The 26,507-nt window shown below is 42.4% G+C and overlaps 2 protein-coding genes across 2 annotated transcripts; both read right to left on the bottom strand.

The window, feature by feature from the left end:
• Nucleotides 1-4,589: 4,589 nt before the first annotated feature.
• On the bottom strand, nucleotides 4,590-11,581 carry LOC132979427 (zinc finger protein OZF-like). The gene is made up of 2 exons (XM_061045229.1): nucleotides 9,401-11,581; nucleotides 4,590-5,977 (listed from the first exon to the last, which is right to left on the bottom strand). Exons 1-2 carry the CDS (start codon nucleotides 9,567-9,569, stop codon nucleotides 4,926-4,928), a joined length of 1,221 nt encoding a protein of 406 aa, XP_060901212.1. The 5' UTR covers nucleotides 9,570-11,581; the 3' UTR covers nucleotides 4,590-4,925.
• Nucleotides 11,582-21,101: 9,520 nt separating this feature from the next.
• On the bottom strand, nucleotides 21,102-26,097 carry LOC132979370 (zinc finger protein OZF-like). The gene is made up of 2 exons (XM_061045108.1): nucleotides 25,700-26,097; nucleotides 21,102-22,667 (listed from the first exon to the last, which is right to left on the bottom strand). Exons 1-2 carry the CDS (start codon nucleotides 25,866-25,868, stop codon nucleotides 21,436-21,438), a joined length of 1,401 nt encoding a protein of 466 aa, XP_060901091.1. The 5' UTR covers nucleotides 25,869-26,097; the 3' UTR covers nucleotides 21,102-21,435.
• Nucleotides 26,098-26,507: the final 410 nt, after the last annotated feature.

Raw genomic sequence — 26,507 nt, 5'->3', positions numbered from 1 at the left:
GTGACTTTCTCCATGACAACAGTTTATTTGAGGAGTTTCAGTCAGGATTTAGAGTCCACCATAGCACTGAGACTGCACTAGTTAAAGTTACAAACGATCTACTTCTAGCTTCAGACAGGGGACTTCTCTCTGTGCTTGTCTTGTTGGAACTTAGTGCTGCTTTTGACACCATTGACCATCAGATCCTATTACACAGACTAGAACATTTACTTGGAATTACAGGGACTGCTTTAAGTTGGTTTGAATCCTACTTATCAGACCGATCTCAGTTTGTACATCTTAATGATAAGTCCTCTATGCACACCAAAGTTTGCCATGGAGTGCCACAAGGTTCAGTGCTTGGACCAATTCTCTTTACATTATATATGCTTCCTCTGGGAAATATTATGAGGAAACACTCCATACAGTTTCATTGTTATGCAGATGATACTCAGCTTTACGTATCAATCAAGCCCGATGGCACAAGTCAGTTATGTAAGCTAGAAACGTGCCTTAAGGACGTTAGGACCTGGATGACCAGAAGTGTTTTGCTACTTAACTCAGACAAGACTGAAGTTATTGTGTTAGGCCCTAAAAACCTCAGAGAGACTTTTTCTAGTGATTTGACTGTCCTTAATGACATCAGCCTGGCATCTAGCACCACTGTTAGGAATCTAGGAGTTCTATTTGATCAAGATATGTCCTTTAGCTCTCACATCAGGCAAATTTCAAGAACAGCCTATTTTCACCTTCGTAATATATCCAAGATCAGGAATATCCTGTCGCAAAATGATGCAGAAAAACTAGTTCATGCATTTGTTACCTCCAGATTGGATTATTGTAATTCTCTTTTGTCAGGTGCTCTGGTAAGTCTCTAAAGACTCTCCAACTAGTCCAGAACGCTGCTGCTTGTGTACTGACTAGAACTAGGAAAAGGGGCCACATTACTCCTGTGTTGGCTTCTTCTGGTGTAGACCAGCTCTTAGTTATGCTGCTATAGGCTTAGACTACCGGTGGAACTGGCACCTTGAGCTCCTCTCTCTCTCTGTGCATATACCGTACATCATATTACTGCATGTATCTATCTGTAAATCTCAGTCACTAACCATCTACTTTCCTGGGAGCTCTTGAGCTCTCTTAGGCTCCTCAAGATCGTTGGTTGACGGACTGCCAGAACAACAGAAAAGTCTGGTATATCCCCCATCATGGTGTTTACCATCCCAGGAAGAATAATTTGCGGGTTGTATTTGTGAAACAGGACCTGTATGCAAAAAGAAGGTGGAGACAGGTTCAATACATCTGGGATCTGTTCTGGAAGCGGTGGATTCAGGAGTACCTCCCTCTGCTTCAAGAACGGCAAAAGTGGAACAGAGAAAGGAGGAGTCTTGTGCCTGGAGACATTGTCATTATCATGGATTCAACTGCCCCTCGTGGCTGCTCGGCCGAGTGATCAAAACATTTCCTGACAAACATGGTGTTGTTCGGTCTGTTCGCCTTAAAACAAAGTCTAATGTGTTGGAAAGACCAGTCACCAAACTTTGTCTATTGAATGCAGCTGAAGATGTTTAATGATAATGCATTAATGGCATTGTTTTTGTTTGTGGCTCTTTGTTTGTATTTTGTGAATTGTTAGCTCCACTTGTCACTAACAATTAGGGGCCGGAGTGTAAGAGCCATATTCATGTTTTTGGGTCAAGCTGTAAATCATTTTCACTATTGTACCACTGGGTGTCGCTGTCCTATTGTTTAAGTCACAGGTATATATGTGCGTCACTTGTCAAGGTACGGGAGGTGTTTGACCCCGGAAGGGCTTACGGTTTTTGACCGCTGAGGCGGCAGGCGGCATGGAGAAACCACAGCTGTATTGTTTGTGTGTTTAGTTCAAAAGAATGGAAACTGATGGACGCTGTATTCACTTCATGGTGCTGCAATAAATGGATTGTATTATGCTGCAAACCAAAGACATGACTGCAGAAACCTTATTGATCGACAAACAGCAAACGGTATCGTATTGACCTACGACAGTACGGCGCGTCAGCCAGATCACTCCTGGGAGTCAAAACAAAACAGCTTTAGTATTAGACTAAGCTTCTATAGTGTCCCTCGGGTATGTTTTGTCTCGAGTGGGCGCGAGCCGTCGGCAGGTTTCACCCATTCTTCCATCTCGAAGTTCTCCTCGATCGTCTTCAGGACGTCTAAACTGATCGCGGTGCTGTGGGGGACGCACTGAGGAGAAACACCGACGTTTGAGCTCTGATGGAACAAACACCACATGACTTCAAATAACAAGGGAACTTTATCATTCATGTGGAGGCAGAGCAATAACATAGAACACCTTGTTCTGGCTTCTGGCCTTACAATAAACTACAAATACACCAGCTGGTACCAGGAGATACGTTTTAAATAATTCACTACACATGAAATAAAACAGCAGCTTTGGTTTGAACATCACTTCAGAGAACATGCATCTCTGAGTCTATACGCACATCGTGTGTTTGTCAGGAGACTTCTCAGAAAACATGTTTATATTTTCATTTCATTGTACAGTGTTCCCCTTTGTTATTTTTTGTATTATGTCTTTGCTTTAATACAGTGTATAGCTTCTGTACAGTTTATTTACGTAAATTTACTTTAATGAGTTGCATTTTGTACTTTTCAAGCTCTAGTTTTTTCTTTCAAATGTTAAACCTGCATCAACAAAACTAGGTGTAATGCCTGCCCCTGTTTTAAGGACTCTTAAATCCAAAAAAACAGCTTTCAGAGGATTGTTACTCATACACAGAAGCCATTGTCAAAATCCCAAGTCAGGTCTGCCACTGATTAAATACCAAGTTTAAAAACCAACTTAACCAAACGTCTCAAAAAATGTAATGTAACAAGGTAATCAGTCCAACAAACAAAGAAAATATGCTGCTTTACTTTACAAGCTTTATGGAGACACCCCAACACCTACACTAATAACTAACTCACTTAAGCCTCACTTCTTCAATGCCTTGTCGAGCTCGAGGCGTCTCCCAAACTCGGACACCATCCCAGAAGACCACTGACCTAGTCACCTGAAACACACCGAATTTGGTGCACCCCCTCCCCAGAGTTACCACCAAAAATAAAAAAGGCAAAATAACAAAGTGGCAAGTCCTGTTTGCCCGGCGGCTTGCTGATCAGGGTGCTCAAAAATAAAACTCTTATCAAACAAACCTTGTTACAGCATTGTCATTTTAAATATCAATTAATCAAAATGAAGGTCAAACTAACAAGTACAACTAATGCTCTGAAGAAAGTCAAATCTTCAAACAAGAAAAACATGTGATTCTCCCAACAAATTGTACCAGTAACAAGTCAGAGAGGTTACTTACCACTCTGCACAGATCAAGTTCCAAACAAACTACACAAACAATCTGATACACAACTAATTAGATTTACAGCGACCAAGTATCAAGCCAAATCCAAGTTCAGAAGTCAGACAAGCCCCCATTTTCTCACAACCCAGGCAAATCCTCCTAATCAAAGAATGTGCAAACTGTAAATCATTGGTGATTTCAATGGTGAATGTGTGTAGTGTTGACGAGAGAGAGACAGAGAATAAGAAGCCACTTTAAATACTGAGGCCCTGTGTGCCCAGGTGCACAGCATCAAATTAAGTGGCTCCGCCCCTCTTTACTTGAAGGCAACCTGAGTGGGGAGAAACACAAGGCAGCAGAAAGAGCACTGACTGGGTGTGTGGTTATGGTGCACCACAAACAGTGCACAGTGATCTGGGTCGGAACTTCGAGTCTGAGGTGTTCCAGAAACTGGGCTCACTGTTATTGAGAAAATGCACAACACACCTTTTCGACCACAGTCTGATGGACCGGTAGAAAGATTTAACTGCACCCTGCAGAAGATTCTGGCCACAACAGCCGAGCGCTGACACGGGGACCTTAGGATCCCCTACACTGTCATGGCTTACAGAGCAACCAGGCACAGCGCTACCAGTTTCACACCCAACTTCATGATGTTCGGCCGTGAAGTTAGTGAACCGGGGGACCTGGTAACTGGCCTGCCCCCCGACCCTTAAACAGCTCCTTCATCCCCTGAGTATGTCCAGCAACTCCGGGAGAGTCAGAGTGGAGTTGGCTCATCGGATTGCCAGAGATGCACTGGGGGAGTCAGTGAAGCAGCGAAAAGGAAGCGATATGCGAATGATTAGCGAATGATAACAGAACAAATATACACACAATTGAAGTGTTTTTTTCCATATACCATTTAGTTATACACACTAAAGGCTATAATGCATTTCTATTGTTTCTCCTAACAATATGTTGAGTAAATCCAGAATGCCAGATGACATCTACAGGTGTTGTCATTCAGTTTGTGATCAAAGGCTGCAGCAGTTTTGTGCCCAGTGGCCTCTGCACTCTTAATTAATCCTGTGCATGTTCAGGTGTCATTGAGATTTTCTTTATTTTGTATTCTGACTGCAGGATTCTTATTAAGGGTTAAAGGTTTTCAGTTAAATAAACCTGGACCTGATCTGACTGTGGTCGCTCTGCATCAGGATCTGCTGAGTTCCTTTTCTTTACCAAAGAGACTTTAGGCACTCGACACAAAATAACACAAGTAGATGAAAGTCTTTCTCACTCTACATCAGTTTATTTATTACAAGGTTACACATGAGCTGTCTGAAGAACTTCTGCTACCCAACACAGAGGCATCCAAGGAAACAGAGTGACAGAAAGAAGAGAAGATATCAGGAGAGAAGAATCCTTACACTGTAACTGTTTCATATAAACACTTTCAATTCAAACGTCATAGCTGATCCCAACTTACTGGTTCATATGTCAGCAACAAAACATAAATTTCAAATAGTAGAGACAGATTTATGTCTTTTATCTCTTTTTTGTCTTATATACACATTAGTGATGTTAAGTTGGAATCCTTTGGATCAGTTTTACCATTGCACAGGATTAGCATCTCTCTCCTGTATGAATCATCATGTGTGTGGTCAGATGTTGTCTTCGGGTAAAGCTTTTACTGCAAACAGAGCAGCTGAAGGGTTTATCTCCTGTATGCACTAACATGTGTATGGTCAGACTACCTCTTACGGTAAAGCTTTTACTGCAAACAGAGCAGCTGAAGGGTTTCTCTCCTGTATGAACTAACATGTGTGTGGTCAGACTACCTCTTACGGTAAAGCTTTTACTACAAACAGAGCAGCTGAAGGGTTTCTCTCCTGTATGAACTAACATGTGTGTGGTCAGAGTTCCTCTTTGGGTAAAGCTTTTACTGCAAACAGAGCAACTGAAGGGTTTCTCTCCTGTATGAACTAACATGTGTCTGGTCAGATGTTGTCTTAGGGTAAAGCTTTCACTGCAAACAGAGCAGCTGAAGGCTTTCTCTCCTGTATGAACTAACATGTGTGTGGTCAGATGTTGTCTTTGTGTAAAGCTTTTACTGCAAACAGAGCAGCTGAAGGGTTTCTCTCCTGTATGAACTAACATGTGTTTTGTCAGATTCCCTTTCTGGTTAAATCTTTTACCACACTCCGAGCAGCTGTGTGGTCTCTTACCAGTCTTTAGTTTCTTATTTTTCAAGTTTAATTCTGACAGATCTTCTCTTGTCTCTTTCCAATCATCACTGTCATCAGTCTCAGGTTCACCAGAGTCTTCAGTCTCTGGTTGTAAACGTCTTTCTGGATCTGAGTCTCTCTCTGGTTCTGCTCCTCCACAGTCCTCTCCATCAACTCCTGTTTCCATCTGTTCAGTTTGTCTCTGATGAAGCTGTGAGGACTGAGGTTTCTCTTCATCATCTTCACTCTTCACAGAGACAGGAGTGAAGGTGAACTTGGCGGTATCAGCCTCCTCCAGTCCTTGAAGCTGTTCTTCCTCCTGACTGATCCACAGTTCCTCATGTTCTTCTTTAATGTGTTGGGGCTTAGTGTCCTCCTGGTCCAGAATGTGGCTCCACTCCTGCTGCTCAGGTGGAAGCTCTTCTTTACTCACCAACAGCTGCTGGACATCTGCAGGACACAGTAAACAAACATTAACGGTACTTAAACTGCTTTTTAAATATTAATAAGGGCTGTCAAATGATTTCATTTTTAAAGGCTGAAAATCAATAGTTCACTAGAATTGATCACATTTTAATCATGTTTGGAATTCACTCATTTTGTATTTAAAAAACGTTTTTAATGCTTTTATTTTGTAATGCCTTAAGCTTAGGTTACTTTACTTCCTTTTTGGATACAAACCTACCTTTATTTTGAATGAAAATAAGGAACTTGTCTAAGGCTGGGAAGATTGAGATTTCTCATCATCATCATTAAGTCCTGGAGAGCGGGCAACCAAGGTTTGAATCTGACCTGTGGCTCTTTTCCAAAACGGTGAATATGATCAGACAGTATGTTGAACAGAAAGGCTGGCGTTATGTAAATGAGCCATGTGCTGCTGATCACTTCCTGATTATGTCAGATACTACCTCTTCACACACCAAAGTGCTGAGCTAGCTCAATCTTTAGGAAAGAATAAGATGTGTCCAACAGAGAGTTTTTTTTGCAATTAAATTGCGGAAGCAAGCGGAAATTGCAACAATTAGTTGCATTTTCTTTTTAATATAAAAAATCGAGACTTTTTGTTATTAAACTATGTTCTTACACACACGTTGATGTAGGGATGTAATGATTCACTCAACTCACGATACGATTCACGAGACTGGGTTCACGATACGATTCTTTCACAAATTGAGACTGAAGAAACATTTTCAGATAAACAAACAAAACAAAACACCATGGGGGGGGGGGGGGGGGTGAGGCACAGACCCTTAAAGGGATCATGCTGTTCATGTGTTTCTCTGAATGACAGCAGTCAAAACAATTATTTCAACTTGTAACGGTCTGTCTATTTTAGTTTTTGTTCCTGCAGCTCCCTTTTCTGAGCTCACCTGAATGCATCTCTCATTGTCTGAGCGCACCTGAATGCATCTCTCATTGTCTGAGCACCCCTGAATGCATCTCTCATTGTCTGAGCACCCCTGAATGCAGCATGGTCACAGCGCATCTCCTGAGTAACGGCAGAGAGAGAGACATGCCCAGAAAAGTCTGAAGTAAGCTAAGCGGCCTACTTTATTTTCTGATGGTTCTTAAGGACTTTTTATTATTGTGCACACCCAGGCCTCCGCTGGTGAAAGTGTGCTCACCTGTGTGTGCGCGCAAGTGTCTGTGTGTGTGTACAGTGTAGTGTCTCAGCTACAGACATCACACCCCCAGTCTCTTATTCTCATCTCAGGAGACTTTAATCACGCTTCCCTGTCTGCCACTCTCCCTACTTTCACTCAGTATGTTGACTGCCATACCAGGGACAATAAAACTTTGGACTTACTGTATGCAAACACCAAGGATGCATACAGATCATCACCCCTCCCCCCACTGGGCCGCTCAGACCACAACCTGGTGAGACTGCAGCTCATTTACATACCTATGGTGAAAAAAACAACCCCCCACAACCAGGTATGTGAAGAAGTGGTCTAAGCAGGCCACTGAGGCGCTGCAGGACTGCTTCGACACCACTGACTGGGAGGTGCTGAGCAGCCCACATGGGGAGGACATTGACGGTTTAACCCACTGTATCACAGATTACAGAAACTTCTGTGTTGAGAACACTGTACCCACCCAAAAAATACAGTGTTTCTCCAACAACAAACCCTGGGTGACCCCTGAGCTGAAAACCCTGCTCAATGAAAAGAAGAGGGTTTTTAGAGCTGGAGATAGAGAGGAGCTGAGGAGGGTGCAGAAGGAGCTCAAGATAAAAATCAAGGAGGGGAAAGCGAGCTACCGGGCAAAGATGGAGGAGCATTTACAACAGAAAAATGCAAGAGAAGTCTGGAGGGGCCTGAATAACATCTCAGGTCACAGCAGAAGGCGTGGGAGGGGCCCTGAAGCAGGAGACAGGGAGTGGGCAAATTAACTGAATCTGTTCTTCAATAGATTTGATTCTGCTCCCAACCCCACCCCCACCCACCAGAGCGCAGACCAGCCCTCTTCTCAGACATTCCATCTGAGTACCCTGCCACCCCCCTCAACAACCTCCTCCTCTTCTTCTTCCTCCTCCACCGACGGCCTCTCCATAACAGCTGATCAGGTGAGAAGTCAGCTGAGGAAGATCAAGGTGAGGAAGGCAACAAGGTCCCGACGGCATCAGCTCCAGACTCCTGAAGGACTGTGCAGACCAGCTCTGTGAGGTTCTTCTGCACATCTTCAACCTTTTAAAATTACACACCTTAAAGTTTGGGGATCTGGTAGAATTTAAGACTGCACAAATAATGTATAAAGCAAAAAATAAACTGCTACCTGTAAACATACAAAAACTGTTCAAAGACAGAGAGGGGGGTTATAACTTTAGAGGGAAACTAAATTTGAAACAGCATTATGCTCGGACCAATTTAAAAAGTATGTGTATTTCCATTTGTGGGGTGGTTTTGTGGAATGGTCTTGACAAAACGATTAAACAAAGTATGAATATAATGCAATTGTAAAAAAATGTACAAAAGATATATCTTTGAAAAGTACAGAAATGAGGAAGGAGAATGTAAATCTCACAGCTGTTAATGGCGCCTGTTCATTTTGTTCTTTTTGTTTTGTTCTGTTTTTCTTAATAGCTCGATTGGAGTATTTTTTTGTATTGTCTGTTTATTTTATTTTATTGGATTTTGCATTTGTTAATGATGAAGAATGGGGGTAGGACTTGACAAGCCTAGGCTTCTTCATATCCCTTTTCGAACGAGTCAAATGTGTATTATATTGAAATTGGCTTTTCATTTTATTTTATACAGATTTTTATTTTTTTCCATTTGTTTATTAATTTTCATCTATTTTTTAATCATTCGAAATAAAGAAGAAATAAATAAACCTGAGTCTGAGACTGGAGAGGGTCCCGACTCTGTGGAATGTGTGTATATGTGTGTGTGTGTGTGTGTGTGTGTGTGTGTGTGTATATATATGTGTGTGTGTGTGTGTGTGTGTATGTGTGTATGTGTGTGCATCGTGCGCGACACAGAGAGCAGAGGAGAATTGTAAACGACCATGTAGAGACAGAAATGACATGATGCCGTCGTGTAAATAAGATAGAATAAACTATCGTTTCTGAAGTGGAGGCTGGCTTGACCGCAGTCTTATGCAGAGGGTGGCCTGAAGTTTGTGTGCCCAAAGATACAATTGAATAGCATATTGTTAACGTTTCTAAAACGTATCTCCAATAACCAGATCCGTTGCTGGATTCAATAGGTGAAGACTTAAAGAGTCTTTTAGTCCAGTAAACTCAATGATGTTGTTAGCAGGAGCTAGCTGCAGCTAACACTGTGCTGTGTGCGTCTGTGGAAGTTAGCTAAAGGCTCTGCTATCTGAAACATGAGCAGGAAACACGTTTCCAGCAGTGGAAAGAAAACCAACCTGTTCTCTGTAGCTTGATTTCAGGAGTTAAAATCACATCCAGCAGTTTTCTTTGTCGGTGGAGCTCCTCTTCGTATCCACTTGTTGTTCTTTCTTCTGTTATATCTCTGATAACCGCAGCGAGCAGCCGTCGACTGAATAACTCTTTAAGATCCTTAAACCCGGCCATCTTACACACATCCAAGAGTCACAGAGGGAAAACTCAACTCAGCGCTGACGTCTTTACAACTTTACTCTGATCATCTACTGTTACGTTAGCACCCTAACGATCATTAATAAAGACACGGAGAATCACGTGTATGCTCAGCAGGAACGTTTACTCACAACTTGTGTTACACACTCAATGGTCCGGGTGGAAACAGCCCGCTTTGTTCCCTTTACAGAACACCTCCCCTCCCTTTGACTTGCATTGTAACCACGCGGTTGACCTTTTTTCCGCCACCATATTGCTGTATTTAAAACTCTGAAAACCTATCTTTGGCTGTTTATCCTCATTCACCTCATTGAATAGTGTATGTAACACAGATTATGTCCAATGGGTGGCGCTGCTGTACATAATTATCATTGTCTTAAAACTGTGGAAAATACCGGGAGTGACTCTGCACTGCACAGCTCCTCAGAAATCTCACAGAATAAGAGCAAATGTCCGGGTAAAAAAAAAATATATTTTCACATATCATTTATAGACCCTCTAACAATCATATTTTAGTTGAAGGAAATAAATTTGACAACAAAATATATATCTACGATTCCTCAGAAAACAACCGCTCGGTTGAGTTGCCAGTCTACGCAAACGGCCTGGCTCAAGTCACTAATTTCTTATTTTGTTCACCTTTTCTAACCATTGCTACTCATTAAATTTATTAAATAAATTATAGGTTATTTTAACAAGTTCTTCTCTCTGTGATGTTTACATCTAACTAAACATTTTGTTGCAGAAATGAAAGAAATCCATTCATGTCCAAAGTAACCCTAAACAGGCAACCAGCTGGTTGACCTGCATATCTGCTTCCTGATTGGGTAATCCGAAAAATATAACCTGAAATGTTGCTTAATGAAGAGGCAGGAACACAATTTTACCAACAAACATTTTTTTGCAAATAGATTTCTTAGTGTGGAAGTCAAAGGGTTAAGTAAGCATCCCCACCTGTGACATTTTCCAACACTCACAGAGGTAGGATAGGATAGGATAATACTTTATTGATCCCCAGAGGGGAAATTCAGGCGTTGCAGCAGCACAGACAAGTAAGATCAAAATACACATTAAACAGAATAGATAAGATAAATAAAAATAAAAACAGGGGGTATATACAAGTACAAAATGAATGATGAAGTTAACTATGCAGGGAATTGAGACAGTATTTGCAGAGAATGACAAGATAAAGTGACAAGTGATGATTAAAGTGACTTGGTATGATAAATAGCAGCAAGTAATGTAAACAGCAGAGAAGAGAGGCAGTGTTGTACCACAGTAATGCAGAGTGCAGTTATATAATATAATGTAGTATAATATAATATAGAATAGAATATAGAATAGAATTACTTTATTGATCCCAAACTGGGAAATTGTGGCGTTACAGCAGCAGGTTATCCAACACACAATATGAGTAAAAAAAAAACAACACAATGTTAGCAAATCTAAACACAATATAATATTAACTACAAAGTAAATAAGTACTAAAAGATATAAAAAAAAATAAGAATGTGAATATGTACAACCAGGATTTAACTAAGCATTACTAGTCTTAAATAGGAAGATTAAATATGGAAGATTGAATGTAAATGTGCAAAAACAGAGTTGGAAATGGACAGTATTGACATAAATTAAAGTGCATGAGTGTAGACGTATTATAAGCAGAAACTATACAATATAACGGCGAGTAGACAGCCAAATGAAGTGAACATGAGTGCAGGGATAATTTGTAAATTTAACATGTGCAGAACAGATGACAGTATGGAGAGACAGATATTATCATGATGACAGTTCTCTGCTCGCATGAGGTGAGCTGTTGTACAGAGTTATGGCCTTCGGTAAGAAAGATTTCCTGTATCTGTCCTTGTGACAGCGGAGTTGGATCAGTCTGTTGGAGAAGCTGCTCCGCTGTTTGTCCAGTAGGGTGTGCAGAGGGTGATCAGGATTATCCATAATGGATAACAGTTTGTTAAGAGTCCTACTCTCTGTCACCACTACAAAAGAGTCCAGCTTGCAGCCTATCACAGAGCAGGCCTTCTTAATGAGTTTGTCTAGTCTTTTAGTGTCACCAACTCCAATGCTGCTCCCCCAGCAGACCACAGCAGAGAACAGTGCACTGGCCACAACAGACTGATAGAAGATCTCCAACATCTTGCTGCACACGTTGAAGGATCTCAGCTTCCTCAGAAAGTAGAGTCGGCTCATCCCCTTCTTGTACGCAGCCTGAGTGTTGGTCTTCCAGTTCAGTTTGTTGTCTATGTTGACACCCAGGTACTTGTACTCCTCCACCACAGACACATCCTCTCCCAGGATGCACAGCGGTGGTGGCTCTGTCCTCTTCCTTCTGAAGTCAATCACCATCTCCCTGGTCTTATCCATGTTCAGAATCAGGTGATTTCTTCCTGTCCACTCCACAAAGTTATCCACCAGCTCTCTGTACTCCCCCTCTTGCCCATCACTTATACACCCCGCCACCGCAGAGTCATCAGAAAACTTCTGCAAGTGGCATGACCTGGAGTTGTACTGAAAGTCAGAGGTGTACAAGGTGAAAAGGAAAGGAGACAGCACAGTCCCCTGTGGAGCTCCTGTACTACTCTCCACCATTCCAGACTGAACACTGCCAAGTCGGACAAACTGTGGTCTGTCTGTCAGGTAGTCAGTAATCCAGGAGGTGATGGACGAGTCCACACCCATCAACTGCAGCTTCTCTTCCAGCAGTTGTGGCTGGATGGTGTTGAATGCACTGGAGAAATCAAAAAAGGTGATTCTCACAGTGCAGCCGTTTCCCTCCAGATGTGAGTGAACACGCTGCAGCAGGTACATGATGGCATCGTCCACTCCCAGGTGTGGCTGGTAGGTAAATTGTAGAGGGTCAGGGGATGGTTTCACCTCCGGCCTGAGGTGGGTCAAAACGAGCCTCTCCAACACTTTCATCACGAGATGTGAGAGCCACTGGTCGATAGTCCTTGAGATCAGATGGTGTCGTCTTCTTTGGGACCGGGACCAAGCAGGACGTTTTCCACAGCACCGGTATCCTCCTGGCTCAGACTCAGGTTGAAGAGGTGTTGCAGAATCTCAGACAGCTGGCTGGCACAGGTCTTCAGAACCCTTGGGCTGATGCTGTCCGGGCCTGGAGCCTTGCTAATGTTTAGTTTCTCCAGCTGTCTCTTCACCTGGCCAGTTGTTAGAGTCAGGGGGGGATGGAGCAATTCACCTCAGAGGGGGAAGTGCACTCCTGTGGTGCGGGGCCATGGTGTTCACCATGGGGGGTTGGGGGGGAGGGAGAAAATACAAAGGGAGGCTGTAAGGTGTGAAGTACAGGGGTGTTGTTTGAGGTGGGTTGGGGGAGGGAGAAAATACAAGGGGGGGCAGGGAGGTGTGAAGCACAGGGGTGTTGTTTGAGGTGGGAGAGGCAGATGAAGGCTGTGCACTAAACCTATTGAAGAACAGGTTTAGCTCATTCGCCCTCTCCAGGCTGCCAGAATGTTGTCTTTCTCTCCCTTTGAAACCAATGATTTCCCTCATTCCAGTCCACACATCCCTCACGTTGTTCTGATGGAGTTTGGCCTCCAGCTTTCTCCTGTATGAGTCCTTGCACACCCTCAGCTTTTCCCTCAGATCGTGCTGTATCCTTTTCAGCTCCTCCCTGTTTCCAGACCTGAAGGCTTGTTTCTTTTTGTTGAGAAGGGCTTTCAGGTCACTGGTGATCCAGGGTTTGTTGTTAGGAAAACAGCGTACAGTCCGGGCCGGTAAAGCAGTGTTTTCACAGAATTTAATGTATTCTGTGATGCAGTCAGTCATGCTGTTAATGTCCTCTCCATTTGGCTCGCAGAGTACATCCCAGTCTGTGGACTCAAAGCAGTCCTGCAGTGCCTCATTGCTCTCCTGTGTCCACCTCCGAACAGTCCTTGGCTGTCTTTGGACCAGGGGGATATACTCTGGTGTCAGTAGGACCAGGTTGTGGTCTGATCTGCCCAGGGGGGGAAGGGCAGTGGTACTGTATGCTTCCTTAACGTTAGCATACAGAAGGTCCAGTGTTTTATTTTCTCTAGTTGGACAGTTAACATATTCATGAAAAGTGGGTAGTGTTTTGTCCATTTTTATAATAATAATTTATACTTTATTGATCCTGCGAGGGGAAATTTGTTTTTACACTCTGTCTAGTTAACATGCTACACAAACATAGGCCAAAATACACACACATGCACAAACAGGATCCTATGGACATGCACTAATGGAGAGGTCTCAGAGTGAGGGGGCTGCCCATGGTGGGTGCTCCTGGGCTGGTGGGGGGTTGGGTGCCTTGCTCGGGGGCACCTCAGCGGTGCACTGGCACCTCTCCAGCTACCAGACCAATTTCTGGACTTGGTCCGTGCCGGGACTTGAACCAGTGACCCTCCGATTCCCAACCCAAGTCCCTACAGACTGAGCTACTGCCGCCCATTTACATGATTAAAGATTAAAGGTAATGGCTACAAAAGCATTTGGGTGCTTAGTTTGAAGCTGTGAAACAGTAGAGTGAATGGCATCACTCGCAGACTCGGCATCAGCTGACGGTGGGATGTAAACAGCTATAACAATGGCATACGTGAATTCCTTGGGCAGGTAATATGGGCGCATTCCAACAGCTAACAGTTCAATGTCCAGGCTGTAGAGACGTTCCTTCACACTAACATGGCCAGGATTACACCATCTCTCACTCACATACAGTGCAATCCCTCCACCTTTCTTCTTACTGCTCTTAATAAAACACAGAGTTCAGACCAGGAGGCAGAGCTGCAGTCTTACACACTTCTCTGCGCCTCCCTTAGATCTGTTTCCCAGTCACTATAGGTGTAATTCTTAATCGAATTGTAGTTATACTATAGGTACTGTGTCTGTCCCCCGGTCCAGACCCGTTTTTATAAGTCATCCAAACGTAGAAAAAAAAAGCATAAATCGTCAAAATCTCATTAGAATCAAAACTACGAATACGATTTTGCTAAAAAATCAGAAAATTCACTGCAGACTTTTGAACATTAGGTCCTTAGCATCCAAATCTCTTTTAGTGAACGATCTGATATCAGATCAGCATATTGATTTACTTTGTTTGACTGAAACCTGGCTGTGTCGAGATGAATATGTTAGTTTAAATGAATCCACTCCTCCCAGTCATTTTAGTACTCATATACCTTGAGACAGTGGACGAGGTGGTGGAGTAGCAGCTATTTTTAATTCCAGTCTTTTAGTTAACCCTCGACCAAAGCTGAATTTTTCTTCTTTTGAAAGCCTTGTTCTTAGTCTTTCACATCCAGTCTCAAGAACCTTTCAGCCAGTTCGAGTTGTTGTAGTTTACCGCCCTCCTGGCCCATATTCTGAGTTTCTATCTGAATTTGCAGAATTTTTATCAGATTTAGTCTTTAGCAGTGATAGAATAATTGTTGTAAGTGACTTCAATATCCATGTGAATGTTGATAATGATAGCCTTAGCACAGCTTTCATGTCATTATTAGACTCTATTGGTTTCACCCAGGGTGTAAACGAACCTACCCATCGTTTTAACCACACCCTGGATCTTGTTTTGGCTTATGGCATTGAAATCCAAAACCTTACAGTTTTCCTAGAAAATCCTCTTCTATCAGACCATTTCCTTATTACTTTCGACTTTGTCCTACCAGAATTATCTCTGCTTAATAAAAATGTGCTCTCTAGAAGTTTATCTGATAGTGCTGTAGCTAGATTTAAGGAAGCTATTTCAGCTGCTTTTGATTCAGTACCGTGTTTCAACCCAGTTGGAAACTCTTATGATAGCTTTAGTCCCTCTCAGCTAGATCAGTTTGTTGATAGTGCAGTGGATTCGCTGAGAGTTACTCTTGATTCGATTGCTCCCCTAAAACAGAAGGTTATCAAACGGCAGAGAATAGCTCCATGGTTCAACTCAGAAACCCGTACTCTAAAACAATCGTCGCAAAATTTTGAAAGAATATGGCGCTCGACCAAAACGGTAGAATCTTGTTTATTCTGGCAGGATAGTCAGAAAATATATGAAGGCTCTACGTCACGCCCGAGCTGCCTACTACTCCTCTCTAATCGAGGAAAACAAAAGCAATCCTAGATACCTTTTCAGCACTGTAGCCAGGCTGACAGAGAGTCATGGCTCCATTGAGCCTTGTATTCCTTTAGCCCTCAGCAGTAATGATTTCCTGAGCTTTTTCAACAACAAAATTCTAGACATCAGAGACAAAATTAGTAACCTCCTGCCCTTACCTGGTGCAGATACGTCTGATACGGCAGAGACAGTTCCAGGACCAGATATTAGTCTAGACTGTTTTTCTCCAATCGACCTTTCAGAGCTAAATTCAATTATTTCTACGTCGAAACCGTCAACCTGTCTTTTAGACCCAATCCCAACCAAGCTGTTTAAGGAAGTCTTTCCCTTAGTTAGCAACTCTATATTAGATATGATCAATATGTCTTTACTGGCAGGCTATGTACCACAGTCATTTAAAGTAGCGGTAATCAAACCTCTACTTAAAAAACCTACTCTAGATTCAGGAACTCTAGCTAACTATAGGCCTATAGCCAACCTTCCTTTTATCTCAAAGATCCTGGAGAAAGTGGTAGCTAATCAGCTGTGTGACTTTCTCCATGACAACAGTCAGGATTTAGAGTCTACCATAGCACTGAGACTGCACTAGTTAAAGTTACAAACGATCTACTTCTAGCTTCAGACAGGGGACTTCTCTCTGTGCTCGTCTTGTTGGAACTTAGTGCTGCTTTTGACACCATTGACCATCAGATCCTATTACACAGACTAGAACATTTACTTGGAATTACAGGGACTGCTTTAAGTTTGTTTGAATCCTACTTATCAGACCGATCTCAGTTTGTACATCTTAATGATAAGTCCTCTATGCACACCAAAGTTTGCCATGGAGTGCCACAAGGTTCAGTGCTTGGACCAATTCTCTTAACATTATATATGCTTCCTCTGGGAAATATTATGAGGAAACACTCCATACAGTTTCATTGTTATGCAGATGATACTCAGCTTTATGTATCAATCAAGCCCGATGGCACCAGTCAGTTATGTAAGCTAGAAACGTGCCTTAAGGACATTAGGACCTGGATGACCAAAAATGTTTTGCTACTTAACTCAGACAAGACTGAAGTTATTGTGTTAGGCCCTAAAAACCTCAGAGAGACTTTTTCTAGTGATTTGACTGTCCTTAATGACATCAGCCTGGCATCTAGCACCACTGTTAGGAATCTAGGAGTTCTATTTGATCAAGATATGTCCTTTAGCTCTCACATCAGGCAAATTTCAAGAACAGCCTATTTTCACCTTCGTAATATATCCAAGATCAGGAATATCCTATCGCAAAATGATGCAGAAAAACTAGTTCATGCATTTGTTACCTCCAGATTGGATTATTGTAATTCTCTTTTGTCAGGGTGCTCTGGTAAGTCTCTAAAGACTCTCCAACTAGTCCAGAACGCTGCAGCTTGTGTACTGACTAGAACTAGGAAAAGGGACCACATTACTCCTGTGTTGGCTTCTCTGCACTGGCTCCCTATACAGTCTAGAATAGAATTCAAGATCCTTCTTCTCACTTACAAAGCTCTAAATGGCCAGGCACCATCTTACCTGAAGGAGCTACTAGTGCCGTACTGCCCCTCGAGAACATTACGGTCCCAGAATGCAGGCCTACTAGTGGTACCTACAGTCTCTAAGTGTACTATGGGAGGTAAAGCCTTCAGTTATCGGGCTCCTCTCCGCTGGAATCGCCTTCTAGCCGGGATCCGGGAGGCAGACACAGTCTGTATTTTTAAGAACAGACTTAAAACTTTCCTTTTTGATAAATCTTATAGTTAGGGCTGGTGCTGGTGTAGACCAGCTCTTAGTTATGCTGCTATAGGCTTAGACTACCGGTGGAACTGGCACCTTGAGCTCCTCTCTCTCTCTGTGCATATACCGTACATCATATTACTGCATGTATCTATCTGTAAATCTCAGTCACTAACCACCTACTTTCCTGGGAGCTCTTGAGCTCTCTTAGGCTCCTCAAGATCGTTGGTTGACGGCCTGCCAGAACAACAGAAAAGTCTGGTATATCCCCCATCATGGTGTTTACCATCCCAGGAAGAATAATTTGCGGGTTGTATTTGTGAAACAGGACCTGTATGCAAAAAGAAGGTGGAGACAGGTTCAATGTATCTGGGACCTGTTCTGGAAGCGGTGGATTCAGGAGTACCTCCCTCTGCTTCAAGAACGGCAAAAGTGGAACAGAGAAAGGAGGAGTCTTGTGCCTGGAGACATTGTCATTGTCATGGATTCAACTGCCCCTCGTGGCTCTTGGCTGCTCGACCGAGTGATCGAAACAGTTCCTGACAAACATGGTGTTGTTCGGTCTGTTCGCCTTAAAACAAAGTCTAATGTGTTGGAAAGACCAGTCACCAAACTTTGTCTATTGAATGCAGCTGAAGATGTTTAATGATAATGCATTAATGGCATTGTTTTTGTTTGTGGCTCTTTGTTTGTATTTTGTGAATTGTTAGCTCCACTTGTCACTAACAATTAGGGGCCGGAGTGTAAGAGCCATATTCATGTTTTTGGGTCAAACTGTAAATCATTTTCACTGTTGTGCCACTGGGTGTCGCTGTCCTATTGTTTAAGTCACAGGTATATATGTGCGTCACTTGTCAAGGTACGGGAAGTGTTTGACCCCGGAAGGGCTTACGGTTTTTGACCACTGAGGCGGCAGGCGGCATGGAGAAACCACAGCTGTATTGTTTGTGTTTAGTTCAAAGGAATGGAAACTGATGGACGCTGTATTCACTTCATGGTGCTGCAATAAATGGATTGTATTATGCTGCAAACCAAAGACATGACTGCAGAAATCTTATTGATCAACAAACAGCAAACGGTATCGTATTGACCTACGACAGTACGGCGCGTCAGCCAGATCACTCCTGGGAGTCAAAACAAAACAGCAGCTTTAGTATTAGACTGAGCTTCTATAGTGTCCCTCGTGTATGTTTTGTCTCGAGTGGGCGCGAGCCGTCGGCAGGTTTCACCCATTCTTCCATCTCGAAGTTCTCCTCGATCGTCTTCAGGACGTCTAAACTGATCGCGGTGCTGTGGGGGACACACTGAGGAGAAACACAGACGTTTGAGCTCTGATGGAACAAACACCACATGACTTCAAATAACACGTGAACTTTATCATTCATGTGGAGGCAGAGCAATAACATAGAACACCTTGTTGTGGCTTCTGGCCTTACAATAAACTACAAATACACCAGCTGGTACCAGGAGATACGTTTCAAATAATTCACTACACATGAAATAAAACAGCAGCTTTGGTTTGAACATCACTTCAGAGAACATGCATCTCTGAGTCTATACGCACATCGTGTGTTTGTTAGGAGACTTCTCAGAAAACATGTTTATATTTTCATTTCATTGTACAGTGTTCCCCTTTGTTATTTTTTGTATTATGTCTTTGCTTTAATACAGTGTATAGCTTCTGTACAGTTTATTTAAGCAAATTTACTTTAATGAGTTGCATTTTGTACTTTTCAAGCTCTAGTTTTTTCTTTCAAATGTTAAACCTGCATCAACAAAACTAGGTGTAATGCCTGCCCCTGTTTTAAGGACTCTTAAATCCAAAAAAACAGCTTTCAGAGGATTGTTACTCATACACAGAAGCCATTGTCAAAATCCCAAGTCAGGTGTGCCACTGATTAAATACCAAGTTTAAAAACCAACTTAACCAAACGTCTCAAAATGTAATGTAACAAGGTAATCAGTCCAACAAACAAAGAAAATATGCTGCTTTACTTTACAAGCTTTATGAAGACACCCCAACACCTACACTAATAACTAACTCACTTAAGCCTCACTTCTTCAATGGCTTGTCGAGCTCGAGGCGTCTCCCAAACTCGGACACCATCCCAGAAGACCACTGACCTAGTCACCTGAAACACACCGAATTTGGTGCACCCCCTCCCCAGAGTTACCACCAAAAATAAAAAAGGCAAAATAACAAAGTGGCAAGTCCTGCTTGCCCGGCGGCTTGCTGATCAGGGTGCTCAAAAATAAAACTCTTATCAAACAAACCTTGTTACAGCATTGTCATTTTAAATATCAATTAATCAAAATGACGGTCAAACTAACAAGTACAACTAATGCTCTGAAGAAAGTCAAATCGTTAAATCTTCAAACAAGAAAAACATGTGATTCTCCCAACAAATTGTACCAGTAACAAGTCAGAGAGGTTACTTACCACTCTGCACAGATCAAGTTCCAAACAAACTACACAAACAATCTGATACACAACTAATTAGATTTACAACTACCAAGTATCAAGCCAAATCCAAGTTCAGAAGTCAGACAAGCCCCCATTTTCTCACAACCCAGGCAAATCCTCCTAATCAAAGAATGTGCAAACTGTAAATCCTTGGTGATTTCAGTGGTAAATGTGTGTAGTGTTGACGAGAGAGAGACAGAGAATAAGAAGCCACTTTAAATACTGAGGCCCTGTGTGCCCAGGTGCACAACATCAAATTAAGTGGCTCCGCCCCTCTTTACCTGAAGGCAACCTGAGTGGGGAGAAACACAAGGCAGCAGAAAGAGCACTGACTGGGTGTGTGGTTATGGTGCACCACAAACAGTGCACAGTGATCTGGGTCGGAACTTCGAGTCTGAGGTGTTCCAGTAACTGGGCTCACTGTTATTGAGAAAATGCACAACACACCTTTTCGACCACAATCTGATGGACCGGTAGAAAGATTTAACTCCACCCTGCAGAAGATTCTGGCCACAACAGCCGAGCGAGGACACAGGGACCTTAGGATCCCCTACGCTGTCATGGCTTACAGAGCAACCAGGCACAGCGCTACCAGTTTCACACCCAACTTCATGATGTTCGGCCGTGAAGTTAGTGAACCGGGGGACCTGGTAACTGGCCTGCCCCCTGACCCTTAAACAGCTCCTTCTTCCCCTGAGTATGTCCAGCAACTCCGGGAGAGTCAGAGTGGAGTTGGCTCATCGGATTGCCAGAGATGCACTGGGGGAGTCAGTGAAGCAGCGAAAAGGAAGCCAAAGAGAGAAATGATAACAGAACAAATATACACACAATTGAAGTGTTTTTTTCCATATACCATTTAGTTATACACACTGAAGGCTATAATTCTATTGTTTCTCCTAACAATATGTTGAGTAAATCCAGAATGCCAGGTGACATCTACAGGTGTTGTCATTCAGTTTGTGATCAAAGGCTGCAGCAGTTTTGTGCCCAGTGGCCTCTGCACTCTTAATTAATCCTGTGCATGTTCAGGTGTCATTGAGATTTTCTTTATTTTGTATTCTGACTGCAGGATTCTTATTAAGGGTTAAAGGTTTTCAGTTAAATAAACCTGGACCTGATCTGACTGTGGTCGCTCTGCATCAGGATCTGCTGAGTTCCTTTTCTTTACCAAAGAGACTTTAGGCACTCGACACAAAATAACACAAGTAGATGAAAGTCTTTCTCACTCTACATCAGTTTATTTATTACAAGGTTACACGTGAGCTGTCTGAAGAACTTCTGCTACCCAACACAGAGGCATCCAAGGAAACAGAGTGACAGAAAGAAGAGAAGATATCAGGAGAGAAGAATCCTTACACTGTAACTGTTTCATATAAACACTTTCAATTCAAACGTCATAGCTGATCCCAACTTACTGGTTCATATGTCAGCAACAAAACATAAATTTCAAAAATTAGAGACAGATTTATGTCTTATCTCTTTTTTGTCTTATATACACATTAGTGATGTTAAGTTGGAATCCTTTGGATCAGTTTTACCATTGCACAGGATTAGCATCTCTCTCCTGTGTGAATCATCATGTGTGTGGTCAGATGTTGTCTTCGGGTAAAGCTTTTACTGCAAACAGAGCAGCTGAAGGGTTTCTCTCCTGTATGCACTAACATGTGTGTGGTCAGACTACCTCTTACGGTAAAGCTTTTACTGCAAACAGAGCAGCTGAAGGGTTTCTCTCCTGTATGAACTAACATGTGTGTGGTCAGACTACCTCTTACGGTAAAGCTTTTACTGCAAACAGAGCAGCTGAAGGCTTTCTCTCCTGTATGAACTAACATGTGTGTGGTCAGAGTTCCTCTTTGGGTAAAGCTTTTACTGCAAACAGAGCAGCTGAAGGATTTCTCTCCTGTATGAACTAACATGTGTGTGGTCAGAGTTCCTCTTTGGGTAAAGCTTTTACTGCAAACAGAGCAACTGAAGGATTTCTCTTCTGTATGCACTAACATGTGTGTGGTCAGATTTCCTCTTCGGGTAAAGCTTTTACTGCAAACAGAGCAGCTGAAGGGTTTCTCTCCTGTATGAAATAACTTGTGTCTGGTCAGACTTTGTCTATGGGTAAAGCTTTCACTGCAAACAGAGCAGCTGAAGGGTTTCTCTCCTGTATGAACTAACATGTGTGTGGTCAGATGTTGTCTTTGGGTAAAGCTTTTACTGCAAACAGAGCAGCTGAAGGGTTTCTCTCCTGTATGAACTAACATGTGTTTTGTCAGATTCCCTTTCTGGTTAAATCTTTTACCACACTCCGAGCAGCTGTGTTGTCTCTTACCAGCCTTTAGTTTCTTATTTTTCAAGTTTAATTCTGACAGATCTTCTCTTGTCTCTTTCCAATCATGACTGTCATCAGTCTCAGGTTCACCAGAGTCTTCAGTCTCGACCTCAGTCTCTGGTTGTAAACGTCTCTCTGGATCTGAGTCTCTCTCTGGTTCTGCTCCTCCACAGTCCTCTCCATCAACTCCTGTTTCCATCTGTTCAGTTTGTCTCTGATGAAGCTGTGAGGACTGAGGTTTCTCTTCATCATCTTCACTCTTCACAGAGACAGGAGTGAAGGGGAACTTGGTGGTATCAGCCTCCTCCAGTCCTTGAAGCTGTTCTTCCTCCTGACTGATCCACAGTTCCTCATGTTCTTCTTTAATGTGTTGGGGCTTAGTGTCCTCCTGGTCCAGAATGTGGCTCCACTCCTGCTGCTCAGGTGGAAGTTCTTCTTTACTCACCAACAGCTGCTGGACATCTGCAGGACACAGTAAACAAACATTAACGGTACTTAAACTGCTTTTTAAATATTAATAAGGGCTGTCAAATGATTTCATTTTTAAAGGCTGAAAATCAATAGTTCACTAGAATTGATCACATTTTAATCATGTTTGGAATTCACTCATTTTGCATTTAAAAAATGTTTTTAATGCTTTTATTTTGCAATGCCTTAAGCTTAGGTTACTTTACTTCCTTTTTGGATACAAACCTACCTTTATTTTGAATGAAAATAAGGAACTTGTCTAAGGCTGTGAAGATTGAGATTTCTCATCATCATCAAGTCCTGGAGAGCGGGCAGCCAAGGTTTGAATCTGACCTGTGGCTCTTTTCCAAAACGGTGAATATGATCAGACAGTATGTTGAACAGAAAAGCTGGCGTTATGTAAATGAGCCATGTGCTGCTGATCACTTCCTGATTGTGTCAGATACTACCTCTTCACACACCAAAGTGCTGAGCTAGCTCAATCTTTAGGAAAGAATAAGATGTGTCCAACAGAGAGTTTTTTTTGCAATTAAATTGCGGAAGCAAGCGGAAATTGCAACAATTAGTTGCATTTTCTTTTCTTTTCTTTTTAATATAAAAAATTTAGACTTTTTGTTATTAAACTATGTTCTTACACACACGATGTAGGGATGTAATGATTCACTGAACTCACGATACGATTCACAAGACTGGGTTCACGATTCTTTCACGATTTATTTTACAAATTGAGACTGAAGAAACATTTTGATATAACTGAAAAAGATTCCTTTAATTTATTCATGAAAACATCATGGGGGGGGCGACCCTTAAAGGGATCATGGTGTTCATGTGTTTACAGTGTAGTGTCTCAGCTACAGACATCACACCCCCAGTCTCTTATTCTCATCTCAGGAGACTTTAATCACGCTTCCCTGTCTGCCACTCTCCCTACTTTCACTCAGTATGTTGACTGCCATACCAGGGACAATAAAACTTTGGACTTACTGTATGCAAACACCAAGGATGCATACAGATCATCACCCCTCCCCCCACTGGGCCGCTCAGACCACAACCTGGTCAGACTGCAGCCCATTTACATACCTATGGTGAAAAAAACAACCCCCCACAACCAGGTATGTGAAGAAGTGGTCTAAGGAGGCCACTGAGGCGCTGCAGGACTGCTTTGACACCACTGACTGGGAGGTGCTGAGCAGCCCACATGGGGAGGACATCGACGGTTTAACCCACTGTATCACAGATTACAGAAACTTCTGTGTTGAGAACACTGTACCCACCCAAAAAATACAGTGTTTCTCCAACAACAAACCCTGGGTGACCCCTGAGCTGAAAACCCTGCTCAATGAAAAGAAGAGGGTTTTTAGAGCTGGAGATAGAGAGGAGCTGAGGAGGGTGCAGAAGGAGCTCAAGATAAAAATCAAGGAGGGGAAAGCCAGCTACCGGGCAAAGATGGAGGAGCATTTACAACAGAAAAATGCAAGAGAAGTCTGGAGGGGCCTGAATAACATCTCAGGTCACAGCAGAAGGCGTGGGAGGGGCCCTGAAGCAGGAGACAGGGAGTGGGCAAATTAACTGAATCTGTTCTTCAATAGATTTGATTCTGCTCCCAACCCCACCCCCACCCACCAGAGCGCAGACCAGCCCTCTTCTCAGACATTCCATCTGAGTACCCTGCCACCCCCCTCAACAACCTCCTCCTCTTCTTCCTCCTCCACCGACGGCCTCTCCATAACAGCTGATCAGGTGAGAAGTCAGCTGAGGAAGATCAAGGTGAGGAAGGCAACAAGGTCCCGACGGCATCAGCTCCAGACTCCTGAAGGACTGTGCAGACCAGCTCTGTGAGGTTCTTCTGCACATCTTCAACCTTTTAAAATTACACACCTTAAAGTTTGGGGATCTGGTAGAATTTAAGACTGCACAAATAATGTATAAAGCAAAAAATAAACTGCTACCTGTAAACATACAAAAACTGTTCAAAGACAGAGAGGGGGGTTATAACTTTAGAGGGAAACTAAACTTGAAACAGCATTATGCTCGGACCAATTTAAAAAGTATGTGTATTTCCATTTGTGGGGTGGTTTTGTGGAATGGTCTTGACAAAACGATTAAACAAAGTATGAATATAATGCAATTTAAAAAAATGTACAAAAGATATATCTTTGAAAAGTACAGAAATGAGGAAGGAGAATGTAAATCTCACAGCTGTTAATGGCGCCTGTTCATTTTGTTCTTTTTGTTTTGTTCTGTTTTTCTTAATAGCTCGATTGGAGTATTTTTTTGTATTGTCTGTTTATTTTATTTTATTGGATTTTGCATTTGTTAATGATGAAGAATGGGGGTAGGACTTGACAAGCCTAGGCTTCTTCATATCCCTTTTCGAACGAGTCAAATGTGTATTATATTGAAATTGGCTTTTTATTTTATTTTATACAGATTTTTATTTTTTTCCATTTGTTTATTAATTTTCATCTATTTTTTAATCGTTCGAAATAAAGAAGAAATAAATAAACCTGAGTCTGAGACTGGAGAGGGTCCCGACTCTGTGGAATGTGTGTATATGTGTGTGTGTGTGTGTGTGTGTGTGTGTGTGTGTGTGTGTGTATATGTGTGTGTGTGTGTGTATCGTGCGCGACACAGAGAGCAGAGGAGAATTGTAAACGACCATGTAGAGACAGAAATGACATGATGCCGTCGTGTAAATAAGATAGAATAAACTATCGTTTCTGAAGTGGAGGCTGGCTTGACCGCAGTCTTATGCAGAGGGTGGCCTGAAGTTTGTGTGCCCAAAGATACAACTGAATAGCATATTGTTAACGTTTCTAAAACGTATCTCCAATAACCAGATCCGTTGCTGGATTCAATAGGTGAAGACTTAAAGAGTCTTTTAGTCCAGTAAACTCAATGATGTTGTTAGCAGGAGCTAGCTGCAGCTAACACTGTGCTGTGTGCGTCTGTGGAAGTTAGCTAAAGGCTCTGCTATCTGAAACATGAGCAGGAAACACGTTTCCAGCAGTGGAAAGAAAACCAACCTGTTCTCTGTAGCTTGATTTCAGGAGTTAAAATCACATCCAGCAGTTTTCTTTGTCGGTGGAGCTCCTCTTCGTATCCACTTGTTGTTCTTTCTTCTGTTATATCTCTGATAACCGCAGCGAGCAGCCGTCGACTGAATAACTCTTTAAGATCCTTAAACCCGGCCATCTTACACACATCCAAGAGTCACAGAGGGAAAACTCAACTCAGCGCTGACGTCTTTACAACTTTACTCTGATCATCTACTGTTACGTTAGCACCCTAACGATCATTAATAAAGACACGGAGAATCACGTGTATGCTCAGCAGGAACGTTTACTCACAACTTGTGTTACACACTCAATGGTCCGGGTGGAAACAGCCCGCTTTGATTCCCTTTACAGAACACCTCCCCTCCCTTTGACTTGCATTGTAACCACGCGGTTGACCTTTTTTCCGCCACCATATTGCTGTATTTAAAACTCTGAAACCTATCTTTGGCTGTTTATCCTCATTCACCTCATTGAATAGTGTATGTAATACAGATTATGTCCAATGGGTGGCGCTGCTGTACATAATTATCATTGTCTTAAAACTGTGGAAAATACCGGGAGTGACTCTGCACTGCACAGCTCCTGAGAAATCTCACAGAATAAGAGCAAATGTCCGGGTAAAAAAAAAGAATATTTTCACATATCATTTATATACGTATTGCATTGCGTATTGCGTATTGCATTCATGTGGAGAATTTTTTTTTTTGCCTGGTTTCTTGTTATTACGAGATAAAGATCTTGTTATAACGAGAAAAGATCTTGTTATTACGAGGTA

This window comes from Labrus mixtus, chromosome 1 (assembly GCF_963584025.1).
Source record: "Labrus mixtus chromosome 1, fLabMix1.1, whole genome shotgun sequence".
Taxonomy (NCBI): domain Eukaryota; kingdom Metazoa; phylum Chordata; class Actinopteri; order Labriformes; family Labridae; genus Labrus; species Labrus mixtus.
This window is presented reverse-complemented; position numbering and strand designations above follow the sequence as displayed.